This window comes from Pelecanus crispus, chromosome 1, assembly GCF_030463565.1.
Source record: "Pelecanus crispus isolate bPelCri1 chromosome 1, bPelCri1.pri, whole genome shotgun sequence".
Classification (NCBI taxonomy): domain Eukaryota; kingdom Metazoa; phylum Chordata; class Aves; order Pelecaniformes; family Pelecanidae; genus Pelecanus; species Pelecanus crispus.
Window position 1 is genome coordinate 194791993 of NC_134643.1, and position 12450 is coordinate 194804442.

Consider the following 12450-nt stretch of genomic DNA (forward strand, 5'->3'; position numbering starts at 1 on the left):
ATGGCCTTTTTAACCAAAGAGAAATGATGAGAGAAGATCTCCTGCAACCTTTTACTGAAGGCTTTACTCTTGCAAAACTTCCACTGACGTTACTTAAATCAGACTCTCTTGGAATCGAAGAGAGGCATGGACGTGGAATCATTCCTGAAATTATTTAGCAATGTTGTGCCTGATTTTCCACTCTTCTCTCACTTCACTTCCCTGTCAACACCAGTGGGAAGGAGCAGGGAATCAAGCCCAATAGTTACTTCTGAAAAAATTACTCTCAAGTTTTAAGCTGAACAGATGAAACTTTTTGAATGGAAATAAAGTACAAGACATGAAATAAATGTTATGAATGGTGGTAGAAACAAAGGATCATTCAAGTATAATTTACCTTTGAAGATTGCTAATTTGAACTATAGAACAAATGGCAAAAAAGCCCAGTAACATTTCAGAATGGTCAGAAAAAAATAGCCATAAAAACACTGTTACCAAAATGTCCATATAATTAATCTATACAGGTTTTAATAGATTTTTCTTTAAGACTTTAAAATTTATTTTAAATATATATTAGCAAATTAACCATCATTTTATTTAAAATTTTGTAAAGTGCTCATTCAGTTAACGATAACAAAATTCCATTGCAGCAAGACAAACTAGCTGGAGCCTGCTCTGCGAGGACATCAAAGAACAGCTTAGCTTTCATTTGCAAAGAGAAAAGAAATGCGTAGGTTTCTTCACAGCCCATGTTATAATACCAGAAATTGCTTTTTTTTTCTTTAAGAAATATATCCTTTAGAATATTAAAAAAATAAGTTTAATAAAGCCTGTGCTTAAAACAGCCAAAGTACCATATGAAAAAAAATTGCACATTTGATACCATTTCAACCCTGCTTTTCATCCACAGGATAATATGAGGAGTATGTGATGTTATTGGAGCGTCTCTTGAACAGGGCTGATTCTCCTAAGCTATCAGAGCTTCTCACAGCCAGGTGAAATTTTCAGCGTACGCATGGTGGTTGTCATGGCAGCTGCCGACCGTCACACACCGCTAACCTTTTCATTTGCTGGGCTGATACTTCCCTTGGAGGTACCATCCAAATGATGTATTCCTATTGTGACCATCGAATAATCCTTAGCCATCATTTTTGCCTCTTTTTTCAAACTCTTCATTTGTGCTAGCTGGAGCTGGCTGGAATTATATGCAAGTGCTGGGATAGTGTTCACTAAAATCAGCTGGAAAGGTTTCTTCTCCTCCTTGTAGCGACACTGAATGTAACGAGAGAAAGCTGAGCGGTAGGTTTTATTGAACAACGTATATACGAGTGGGTTGACAGCTGAAGAAAGGTAGCCAATCCAGACAAATACGTTAAGTAGTCCTCCAATGACTTCTTGATTGCATGACTCCTTGCAAATTACGGCCATCACATTGGTGATGAAAAACGGGCACCACATCACAACAAACAGAAAGAAGACAATGCCAAGAACCTTGGAAGCCTTCTGCTCGTTGCTGATGGATTGCATGGTTCTCCTCCCAGAAGTCCCCAAGTCTCTGTTCAAAGAGCGCTGAAAGAGTTTCTCTGAGGACAGGGAACTCTGAGGGAGGAAGCTAAATGACGCAAACTTGGTCTTTGGGCCAATGTCATTCACGCATAGCGTAGCTTCCCTCTGCAGTGACTTGATAGTTAAAAAGTAGGTGACCACCATGATGGTTAGAGGGATGAAGAATGCCACAAAAGAGCCTACTAGGACAAAATTTTCATCTGCAAGCAAGCAGCTGCCTTTCTTAAACACTTTGGAGTCATCTTGTAGTCCAAAGACAGGTATAGGCATGGAGATACCTGAAGGTGGATTAGAGAAAGAAGTTAAACATAGTAATAAAAACCACCATTTCCAGTCTCCAAGAAAAAATAAACAAAACACTTTCAGCTATACACAGATCATTTCTCAAAGAATAAATGGTTATAGGACACAAATGAACAGTAACAGATAGAGCCTCAATTTATAGACATCTCAAAGCAAACTGAATTTACACAGGGGAAGGAAAAATACTGCATCTCATATTTCAGCAGCAGCACAATGCTTCTCATATTTCAGCAGCAGCATGATGCTAGTCCTGTCCTTGTGACATTTTACTGGGGCTACACTAGGAACAGATGCTGTGCAAAACACTGGTGTTGCCAATGTTGAATTTCAGGAACTAAGCTGTGGTCTGCCAGGCTCTGGCATTTGTGCTCTCCCTGTAATCTCCATACAGTCGACAGTCCCAATGCAAAAAAAACTTCCCATGGCAACGGCCAGAGGAACAATGGGGACAAATTAAGCACTGAGAGACACCGATATGAGGCAGCCTGAGATGTGGTTCATCCTGCAGGACTGTGAAGGTCCCTTCACGGTATTGCCAACTGCTACAGGCTGCCCTCTCAATGCACAGCTCCGAAGGCAACAGCAGCCATGCAAACTTGTCTTCCCCTGGAGCATGTGCTGTGTCCTTGCCCTGTCATGAACGACAAGGCCAGGTGATGAAGTGCATTTTCCTTGGACTGTTCTGTCTTATTCAAGCCCACTTGAATTCAAGCCCACTTCAAGCCCTCAGGGACTTCTGCAAATGCTGCTACTGTCTGAGCAAAATCAAACAGCTGCTGCTTCTTTGGTTGTTGGTTTTGGGTTTTTTTAAATATTTGTCTCCTCACCTCCCCCCAAATGGATGCTGTCTCTCCAAGAGACGCAATGTTCAGACAGTGAAAGGGATGATGTGCTGTGAAGACAGCAGAAGTGGAGCTGTGAAGCAGGGAGCGATAATGCAGCCCTGTTTGGATAAAAGCAGCTAGGAGCCTGACTCCTGTGGAAAGTTAGCATAATCTGGGAGCTACAGTCCCCTTTGCATCTTTGGACAGAAAGCCCAGACGTTGTATTTGGCTTCTGAGGAAGAAAAAAATAATTAGAGAAGAATTTCTTATGATATGAAGATGATGCTGTGCCCCACCTCATCCCCTGTGTGCCCAAGAATGTCCTCACTGGTTCACAGATGAGTCCTGAAACTTATCCTCTCAACATCAGCATTTCAATGGTACCTCCCTCTACCTCCCTTCCTTTCCCTTCTTCCCACTCTGGTGCTTAGACTGGGAGCCCTTTAGAAGCACAGTCTGTCTCTTCATTTCACACATTTCCATTCCCAGCATAACAGCTCCAGTCCTAGAGGGAGGCTGTGGAGTCCAGTACAAAACAAGAATAATAATAACAGTAATAATAATATTAGAATATTATTCTCTTAAAATGTTCCATTCTTTTGGTGCTTCTGGAGCTTCTACAAAGCTCTTTATTTTTGTAACACCACTGCTCTTTATTTTTCTAACAATGCTGTAGCTTATTTTATCTGCACAGCTTTGAACTGAGTCATGGCAATGCCTTGGGCCAGTTTACAAAAGTGCTGTTCTTATCTGCCCAAGGCAGAAGCTGGTGGAGAGCCTGCGGTATTGCCCTTTCTGTTTCTGCTGCACAAGCCCTAAATGCTTGAATTTGGGCCGTGAGAAGCCAGTGGGTGAGGTGCAAACTCATGCAGTGTGTGGCAGCTCCTGGATCGAGCTGATGGAAACCTCCAGTGACTCCAGGAAAGCTGCTGCCTAAAAAGGTCCAAGTCAGTCCAACTGGTGGCACGGAGAGAGAGGTCACCTGCAGGAGCCACATTACCCAGCCATGGCTGAGTAATCTGGGGTGCCGAACACCTCCAGGGAAAAGGGGAACGCTTCAAAGTTCCTGTTCTTTTTTGGATGAGTTGAAGGGATACTGAAGGCACCCAGTACCTCCCAGCATTACACTTCAGCTGCATGAAGACACAGCACTAGTCAGAGCAATACCACAAGTTTCCCGTCCGGTTCTGCCCTGTACTGATAACAGCAAGGCTGTTTTTTCATTTCATTCAAAGACCTAGTGTGAGCTGCAGAGATAAAATAAACAATGGTATTGAGAGAGTAAAAAGATGCCTTTCATTACTACAGACCTTATGGTTCAGCTGCATCATAAGGCATGGGAGGAGAGGCAGCAGCACTAGAAAGGGGAAAATTTTAGCATAATTGCAAGCTTTTTCAAGTAAAAGGCCAAAGTCAGTTACAACTCCTCACCCGAAATACAAGGGCAGCAATTCCCCACCTGCTTTGTTTTGTTGTTAGCAGCTTCCGGAGACTGGCATCTAAATCCAGATTTCTGGCTTTAAAAAATGGAAATGAGCTTCAGCTTGTAGCTGGAGTTTCCACATTTCCTTGTCATTCCTTTAACAAGTGCAAAAGTGCTGTTCACAGCAGAGCTGTAGCAGGCACTGCTAGTCATGTAGGTTTTTCTGAATGACAGTTCAAGGCGTCTTTCCCCTACAGCCACAGGTAACTGGCCTGTATACAGTTTGAAAATACCAGAGGTACCACAGTTTGGTAGCAGAGAATGTTAACAGCTGTAACCTGCTTCTTGTGTACACCCCAGTTGAGCTGATGTAGAGGATCCCACAAATGGTATTGTGGCATTCCTCCATGGAATAAATTAACTTCCAGCCCAACTCTCTCTTTTTATATCCCCACAGGGACGAAACTTATTGTTCCCCTCCCCAAAAGAACAGAATTTGTCCCTTTTCAACAGGTAGCTTCTGGCTTCTGTAGCATGAGGATAGCAAATCCCAGTGAGGACACAGGGATAAAATTCAAAGGCAGTCATGTTGAAAGTGTAAATAAAGGCGCTTCCATGTGCAACCCATGTCCACTATTTTGATGGGATTTTTAGGAAGCATCACACATGGCCGAGAATGTCACCCACACACCACTCGGGTTTGGTCAAGATCAAGCGTGTCCTGTAGACACATAACAAAAGTCCCGCTCTAAGCTGTATTAGTATTATTGCAGTTGACTGAATTCATTCTTTAAAGATCGAAGCTGACCAATCTATTTCTCCTTGATGATTCAGATGTATAATTTCTTGCTGGTTTTATTGTCTTTTCTTTCCAGCTCCCAGCTCTGTGGATGTTTAAGAAGACACAGGCTGTGCCTGTGTATTCGGACGTCAAGAGAAGAAAATCAGCTTCACAAGAAAAGATCACGTACAGCTACCAGGTAGGGACAAGCAGCTATTTAGGAAATGGACCATGTGCAAACAGTAGATCTGGAGGAAACAACCTGGTAGGGCTATAACAGAACAGCTATTCCAGCACCCTGCCCATTCCATGTCCCTGGGTCCCAACTAGCTCAAGGTCAGTCTGCAAAAAGTCTTGATATCCCCGAGTGCTTTTTTATGGTTTATCTTACTGTGCCTCCAAATGAAACTAAATTGAGGCACAAGGAAGCACTCAGCACAGAATGGGAGCATCCATTCAAGCACTGGAGGTACATTAGCCACTGCATTTCCAGCTGACATTCCCACTTATATCAGAACATTTTCCCTTGAGGACAAACCCTAAACATTATGTTCCTCTGGTAGAACATGGTTTATTTATATAGCTTGATTTATACACAGGGGGCTGTTTCAAACTCTATGGACTTTAATAAACCACAAAACAGAACCCAAACAATAAAGATGAGTAATAAATCCTGCATTAAACCTCAAGCATTTGGGCACAACTTCAGAATGACAAAAGACTCTTGAAAACACCAAAGGTTAAGAAGTAAAGCAATAGCATCCTTCTCTCAAAAAGCCTGGTAAAACTGACAAAGGTTGATTTAGTGGTAAACATTGCTGGCTTGCAAATCTTCAGAGGCATACAGCAGCCATAAAACCACTTTAACTGAGTGGGTAAACTGGGCTTGCAGCTGCCTTGAGCTGCTGAGACTATCAATGAATCAAAGCCAGAATTTACAATATGCCCTGCAGGGTGGCACACTTGGGCTACTTGGGATGAAGAGTGGGAGGGGGGAGTGAACTGATAAAGTCAAGATTCCTTCCGTGAATTCTCCTTCAAGCAGAAACTGTCAGTCATATGCTTTCACCTCACATATACCCATTTTGAATTATTTGAATACAAATGAGCATTACTATGTGCCTTAATAAATGTCCAAGGGATAGGAAATACCTTTTAGAAATGTTGTTAGAGTTTCTCAACAAAATTCGGCACCTTTACTCACCTTCGCATGAAAAAGAAAAAAGCCTCCCCAGCTCAAGTTTTAGCAGTCACATTGATTCAGACATGCTCAGGTTGTGGGCCAGATCATGGGCCACCGCACAGAGATGGGCTGTGCCACTGGGGCCCTCTGAAGGGGTTGCTGCTTGGAGAAGGCCAGTCTCTCCTTAAAGCAGCTCAGTGTGGCAATATTGTCTAATTTTTTTAGAAAAGCCCATGCTGGGTATCTGATGCCTTTCTGTACTTGGAGAATGCCCTTCTTTGGTACGTCTACACAGTCTAACAACAGCCATCCATCCATGTACACTTACATGCTACCTCCTGAGGCATACAGTGCATACCCTCAGTTTCATGTTGTATAAAAATAGCTTTGGTGCAACACAGCCATTACATTATTTTCAATATTTTAGACTGAACTAACCACACAATCTTTATTCCTTTGGGCTACCACGGTGCCCTGTGTGGATGTTTGCTAGCTCTAGGAACACAAACCACATTGAGCCACTTGTGGGGGGACTGTGGACCACGTCCTCCTCTGAGTTTCAAGGATGCAAACATGTCTGGGGCTTATATCAGGAACCAGAGTTTAGCAACAGCTACTTATGCGCTTTCACTTAAACATCCGCAGAAGAGACGTTCAGTTTGGCTCCGTGTCTCTGCTTGGCATGCGGCACTCACCGTTACGGGAGTCATCGCTTCCGCAGGCCTGTAAACGCTTAGCTGATTTCTGCATGCACCTGAAATGCTATTTCCCAACTGACTCATTTCCAGTCATGACAAACCTTTCATGTTACAATTGTGTTGCTACCAAATAGCACCAGCCACATTGCCAATAGCAAGGTTGTGCAGTTTGCTGATGGGTGGCAGTGCAGAAACTGAAATTTCCACCTGGGGAGATGGGATGTTGAAAAGCACTGGGTGGTTTGGGAATCACCATCTGAGGCTGCATCTAGTTAGCATGAATGTTAAAAAACTTCTGCCTTTTCTAGTCAGCATGGCAGCATCCCCAGAGTCCTAGGCTAGAATTTCTCCTCACATGAGACAAGCATGGATCTCTTCCCTAGCAGCAGGTACATGTGTTGGTGGGGGCAGGAGTGGGTGAGGAGCTTTCTCTCACAAATCCCCACCTAATATTTGCTTTCAGATGGATTTCCTTGAGACCTAAGTGAGTCACAGTGCTCATGGAGCATCGTCTCCTTTCTGCATCCCAGAGGCGCCATCCTCACAGGACTGAAGTCAGAGCAGGTCCAGGAATTTTCTTTATCACTGTCTATAGGACAAATTTAGTTTTTTATTTGAGCTGGTTTTCTGTATTTTTCCCTTAGAACCTTATTTGGTCACGCATGTTCTATTTAATACAACTGAAAGGAAAACTACTTTATATTTAATTTCACATAGGGGATACCAGGTAATACTTGGATTATTCTATAAATTTTGAAATGGCTTTGTTCTTGGCAGCTCAGAAAATCTCTAAGGAAACATATTTAGACTAGTAGGAGATATTTTTATATGAGAAAATTATTGTAAATGATCATTTATAATAATATAATGCTGTAAATAATCTATTTCACTTTAGAAAAACAAAATCAGAAAAGTCTCAGTGTCTTCCTGATATGTTTCTCATTTAAGTCCTCCGTCCTGAAGCCTATTTCTTACAAGAACAGAGATGTGTGTCTCCAAATTAATTTGTAGGGCCGTGATAATAAATTAAATAGAAACAGAATTAGAGGAGCATTATAGGGAGGACAGAGCAAGAAATGAAGGACAGTTGCGCCTTGTTGACCCAACTAATTAGAAACCCCGGGCTCCAGAGTGGGCTGATTTATGAAACTGCTGATGGATTCACTTACTGCTTTGGTATAATCCTGTTCCCTTACAAAATGTGCATGCAGCCCTGTTTCCTAGAGGCAGCAAGAATCCAACAGCAGGAAGCATTTTCTTTGCTCGCGGCTTTAAGTGCTATTCCTGCCTATACACACCTCAAATCCCCTTTCTTAGCTGTGCTGCAGGACTTGTTTACAGCAGTTCTGTGTCCTTCGTGTCTGGTCGTTCTTGTTTCCTTGTTGGATTTTCCAGTCCTTCTGAGCATCTGAGGAAAGCACAACCTTTTGCATAGCAATTTTCAGTGGAGCCTCTCCACTGATACAGCCTTTGCTTTTCAACTAGTGACATTATCTTTAGTTTGTGCAGAGGCTTTTGCCAAGATGCTTATTGGCTTCTCACAGCTATCTTGAATCAAGAGAAGTTGTTACCCCTCTGTGTAATACGATTACCCAGTCACTAAAGGGACCGACAGAGGCATATAGAAGTCTACACTTACCAAATAGCTAGAAAGAAAGAAAGATTTATAAATGTCCTGAAGAAATTTATTTTGAAAAAGGATTTAGGGACTGGGGATTTCAGATTATGCCATTCATGAAAGCAGCAAGGAGCAAACATGAACAGACCCCAGTGGTTTCAACTGAACAAGCTGAAATAGAGAATCTGGCTATTGCAACCAAACCCCCTTAGTTTGGTGCCAGCACAGGTCTGTCTGCAAGGGCTGCCTTCACCTTCTGCCGACTGCAGGGGTAAGAAACCCCTTCTTACCAAGGGATAAGAAGCTGCTGGAGAAAGCTGCTGCCTGGTCTGGAAAGCTGTGCTGCCTGGTCTGGACTTTCATAAGCAGGGAGGCAGGCACACTTCCCAAAGCTAGTCTTGGTATCCATGTGAATATTACATATTTTTAGTTATTTCCTGATGTCCTTGTAGTTATTCCCAGGTAATGACCTCCTTGGCTCTTGACTGCAAATTGCCTCATTTTAACTGAAGCTCTGCAGTGCTTCTGTCTTTGTAGAGTAAAAGTATTTCTGCTTAGAGTTAGCACACTGGTGACTTGCATTATGGGACACCCACAGGTAAAACCTTCATTTCTAGGGCCAGCAAATAGAAAGAGTATGTTCTTGATCAGTGAAAAGCTCAGAAAATTGAAAGAATTTGTGCAGAAATTTTCATTTTAGTTGATACATACACTTGAATTCCAGCTGGTTGTTTACTATAACATTTATATCTACTGAGGTAGAGAACTTTTCCTAAATAAGTAAGAAATACCAAACAGCCCAGTAAATAATTTTTTGCACAATATGGCTAAAGGAGAAAATAATGTGTACCACATGCCAGATTCTTCCACAGATCTCTCATGGATTTGATGAATCTCCCTTTTACTGTGCTTGGTTAAATCTCACAGTATGATTCTGAATATTTTAGTGATGTTAAGCCTGGAGAAAGATGTCAAAAGACTCCAGCCCTAGACTCAGTAAGCATGTCAACTTTTAGATAACAAGTAAGTCTCTGCCTTGTGTAGATTGCTGTGCAAATACAAGTCATTATAAATGCATCTACAGAGAAGAAGAGGGAGGCAAGAAGGCATCTGGGCTTGCTTTTGCAGCAGAAGGCCAGACAGCACTGTTTAGCTCCAGGTTGTCTAGGAGGTTAAAAGCCAATAATAGAGACAGCCTAAAAATCCTTTTCCACTTTACTGATCCAGAGGAACCCACTCAACCTGATCTCCAGTAAGGAGCGTGCCATTGTGCCATGGAGAGCAAACTTGTTCACCTGAGAAAGCACCATCCCTGTGTTCCCCATGTGAAAACTTAGCCCATCCTTAGAGACGGGACAAAGAAATGTTTATGGGAGTGTTTCAGCAGTGTTTTGGCACCATATTGCCATGTCACATCCAAGATGAAACTGCTCCTCCTTTGCCCTGCTCGGTCTTGTGATTCCCAGATGATGCTGAGAGTGCATGGACAACTTGCATCAGAGTGGCAATGCTGAAGGAGCACTGAGAGAAGGGCAAACCTCACTCCATACAGGCCATCTGTATAGATGTCATAACTTGCTTCTGCTGGGAGCTGGGCTAGGTTAGATTTGCATCTGGCAAGAGGCTTCTCTCTCATTAGCCCTCCCTCAGGCCAGCTACGCTCACAGGGAAGTGCCTGAAGAAGGGAAGGTCAGGAAGACCTGCCTGCAACCTCAGGTGCATTTTAAAATCTGAGAGTATGAAATACGACAAGGAGCGGAAAGGCATGGGCACTTTATATCTTCCTTGGCTCAGAGCCATGTGGATACCATAACATGTCACATTAAAAGAAGCAAGGCTGAAAATAGGCACTAATTTCACATGGACACACACTCATCTGCACGTGCACACATCCCTGCTCAACTAAGATTGCCAGCTTTTCTAAATAACTGAATTACAAGCTGTGTTTTCATGATCTGAAGTCATCACTACTTACCTCAGCCTCGTTTTGTAACTCTGTGTGTAGGTTGTTACAAACATCGGCAATCCCCTGAAGACCATCAAGGCCAGTGCTGTGAAACCTTTAGCCTGCAGTTTGGCAACGCATCAGTGCTGCTGTATCTGTTATCTCAAAGGAGACGTTCTGCCAACTCTCAAGTGCATAGAGTAGAAAGTGTACAGGGTAGCAGTGGAGATTTCTGCAAGTTCTGTAGCCCTGTAGTTTGTCAATAACATGTATGTTTTCGTTTGGGTCTGGTGAAGACTCCTGGCAGGAGTCCTCTGCCTGCACATCATCCTGGTCTCTATCCCAGCACTCCTGGCTGGGATGGTGGCATTGTCTTTCAAGTGAGGTTGATGGGGCACATGGCCCCATGTGCCATCCCTTCTACATGGGCTCCAGCTTGCTCTGCGCATCTGCCTGCACTTTAATCCCTGCTTCCCACCAGGGAAGGCCTGCCACAAGGGAGAGAGGATGGTGTGTCGCACTGCACAGTGCCTAGAGGAAATCAGACTGCAGCTGCAAAAATCTAGGGGTGGGAGGAAGTTTCTAATGTAACAATGAAAGGCTTTTAAGCCCTCCCACCCTGCAATTTAATTGCATTATTATTATTTACAATACCAATTTATTTGCAGCCTGGTCTTTGGTGAGATTGAGACTGGTCACCATCTTGGTGAGATTGATGCTGGTCACGATTCACCGAGTCTGGAAAGAGTAGAGAGTAAGGCGGTGTCTGGCTACATGTGGACAGGAGGCCGAGAAAGCAGCTTGCCTGGGGGATGCTGGCTGAGCAGAGCCCAAGTCCAAGGCAACCAGACAGCAGCTACAGTCCTGCTGTCAGCTGGGAGTCGGGAGGGAGCTGGGCTTAATGTTCTCCTCCAGGGGACGTAGGCTGATGACGGCTGTGTAACCACTTCATCCATGGTGATTAGAAGTGATTAGAAGTGACTGACCTTACGATAAAGAGCTGAACATTTAGTTTGAAAAATTGCAAGAGGTGCCACAGGCTCTCCAGCCTAGCTCTGCGCAGAGGGACGAGGTGCTACTCATTCTTATTTAAAGCTTCTGAATGGACAAACCTGCTCCTTCTGTGCCTCAGCAATATGAAGTAGAGCAGGTCAAACACCCTTTTTCCTTTCTGTTTACTCAGTTAATGTTGTTTAAATTGCATTGGTGTTTTTCATCTCCCTGTAGCAATGGTTTAATTCCTACTCAAAAGAAGTTACAACTTCACAGTTGTCACTGGCTTAGGTAAATATGTTAATTTGAAAAGGAAAAGAGCCTCTAAGTGAGATCAACTCCAGCCACTTGTGATATCCCTCCTGTTTAGCACAGGACCTTTTTGTATTCCATGTCAGATGGCTTTGCAACGTTCACTGTTCAGGCCCCTAGGAGAATAGATTTGGGGATATTTGTGCTTTGCATACATTCTTATCAGGATCTTCCCAGATCACATGTTATCAGTCTGCCTTTTTAACTATGAAGCTCTTGAAGACTCCTCAGGGCTAACTGATTATATGCTATACATTCTATGTACACAGTAATGCTTAAAAAATATATATATGGTAGCAATAAGATAGAAATTATGGAAAGATTTTAGATATTCCACTATCATAAGCAAGAAATGTGATGGTTCCTGGAGCAGTCTAAGTGAAAAGATCCTCTACTATCCCAGTTTTTACACTTCTGGGCTTTTAATTACTTTGTATAATTTGTTGAATGCTGGTAATTTACTTAACTCTGCCTTAATTCTCCACTGAACTGAATAGAGATTTCTGTTGGCATCTCTCTGATATTTCTCCAGCAGTGCTGCTTGACCTCATTGTGTAGTTTAACAGGAGACTGAATGTAACTATCAGATAAGTTGTTTAATGTGGGGTTTTTTTAGCAACAATTTTGCACTGAGCCTGAAGGGCATGGACAACCAACACTGTAATTCTTCTGGATTTTCTAGACCTCAGGGTCCCATTTTAATGCAAACCTTTGTCTTGTCTCTTTGTGTCTCCTTTTGTGGTTGCTTGCAGAGGCTGCTGATTAAGCAAATGGTCAGCTTCTTACTAGATACACAAGGAGAGTGCACAAATGGCTGGACAGTTA

At 43.0% G+C, this 12450-nt stretch overlaps 1 protein-coding gene across 1 annotated transcript in view; it reads right to left on the reverse strand.

The window, feature by feature from the left end:
* Positions 1 to 975: 975 nt before the first annotated feature.
* Positions 976 to 12450, reverse strand: part of HTR2A (5-hydroxytryptamine receptor 2A) — a 29086-nt gene continuing 17611 nt past the window's right edge. The window contains exon 3 of the mRNA XM_009478427.2: positions 976 to 1823. Within this exon, the coding sequence (XP_009476702.1) occupies positions 1024 to 1823 (800 nt within the window). The 3' untranslated portion in view covers positions 976 to 1023. The remainder of the gene's footprint in view (positions 1824 to 12450) is intronic.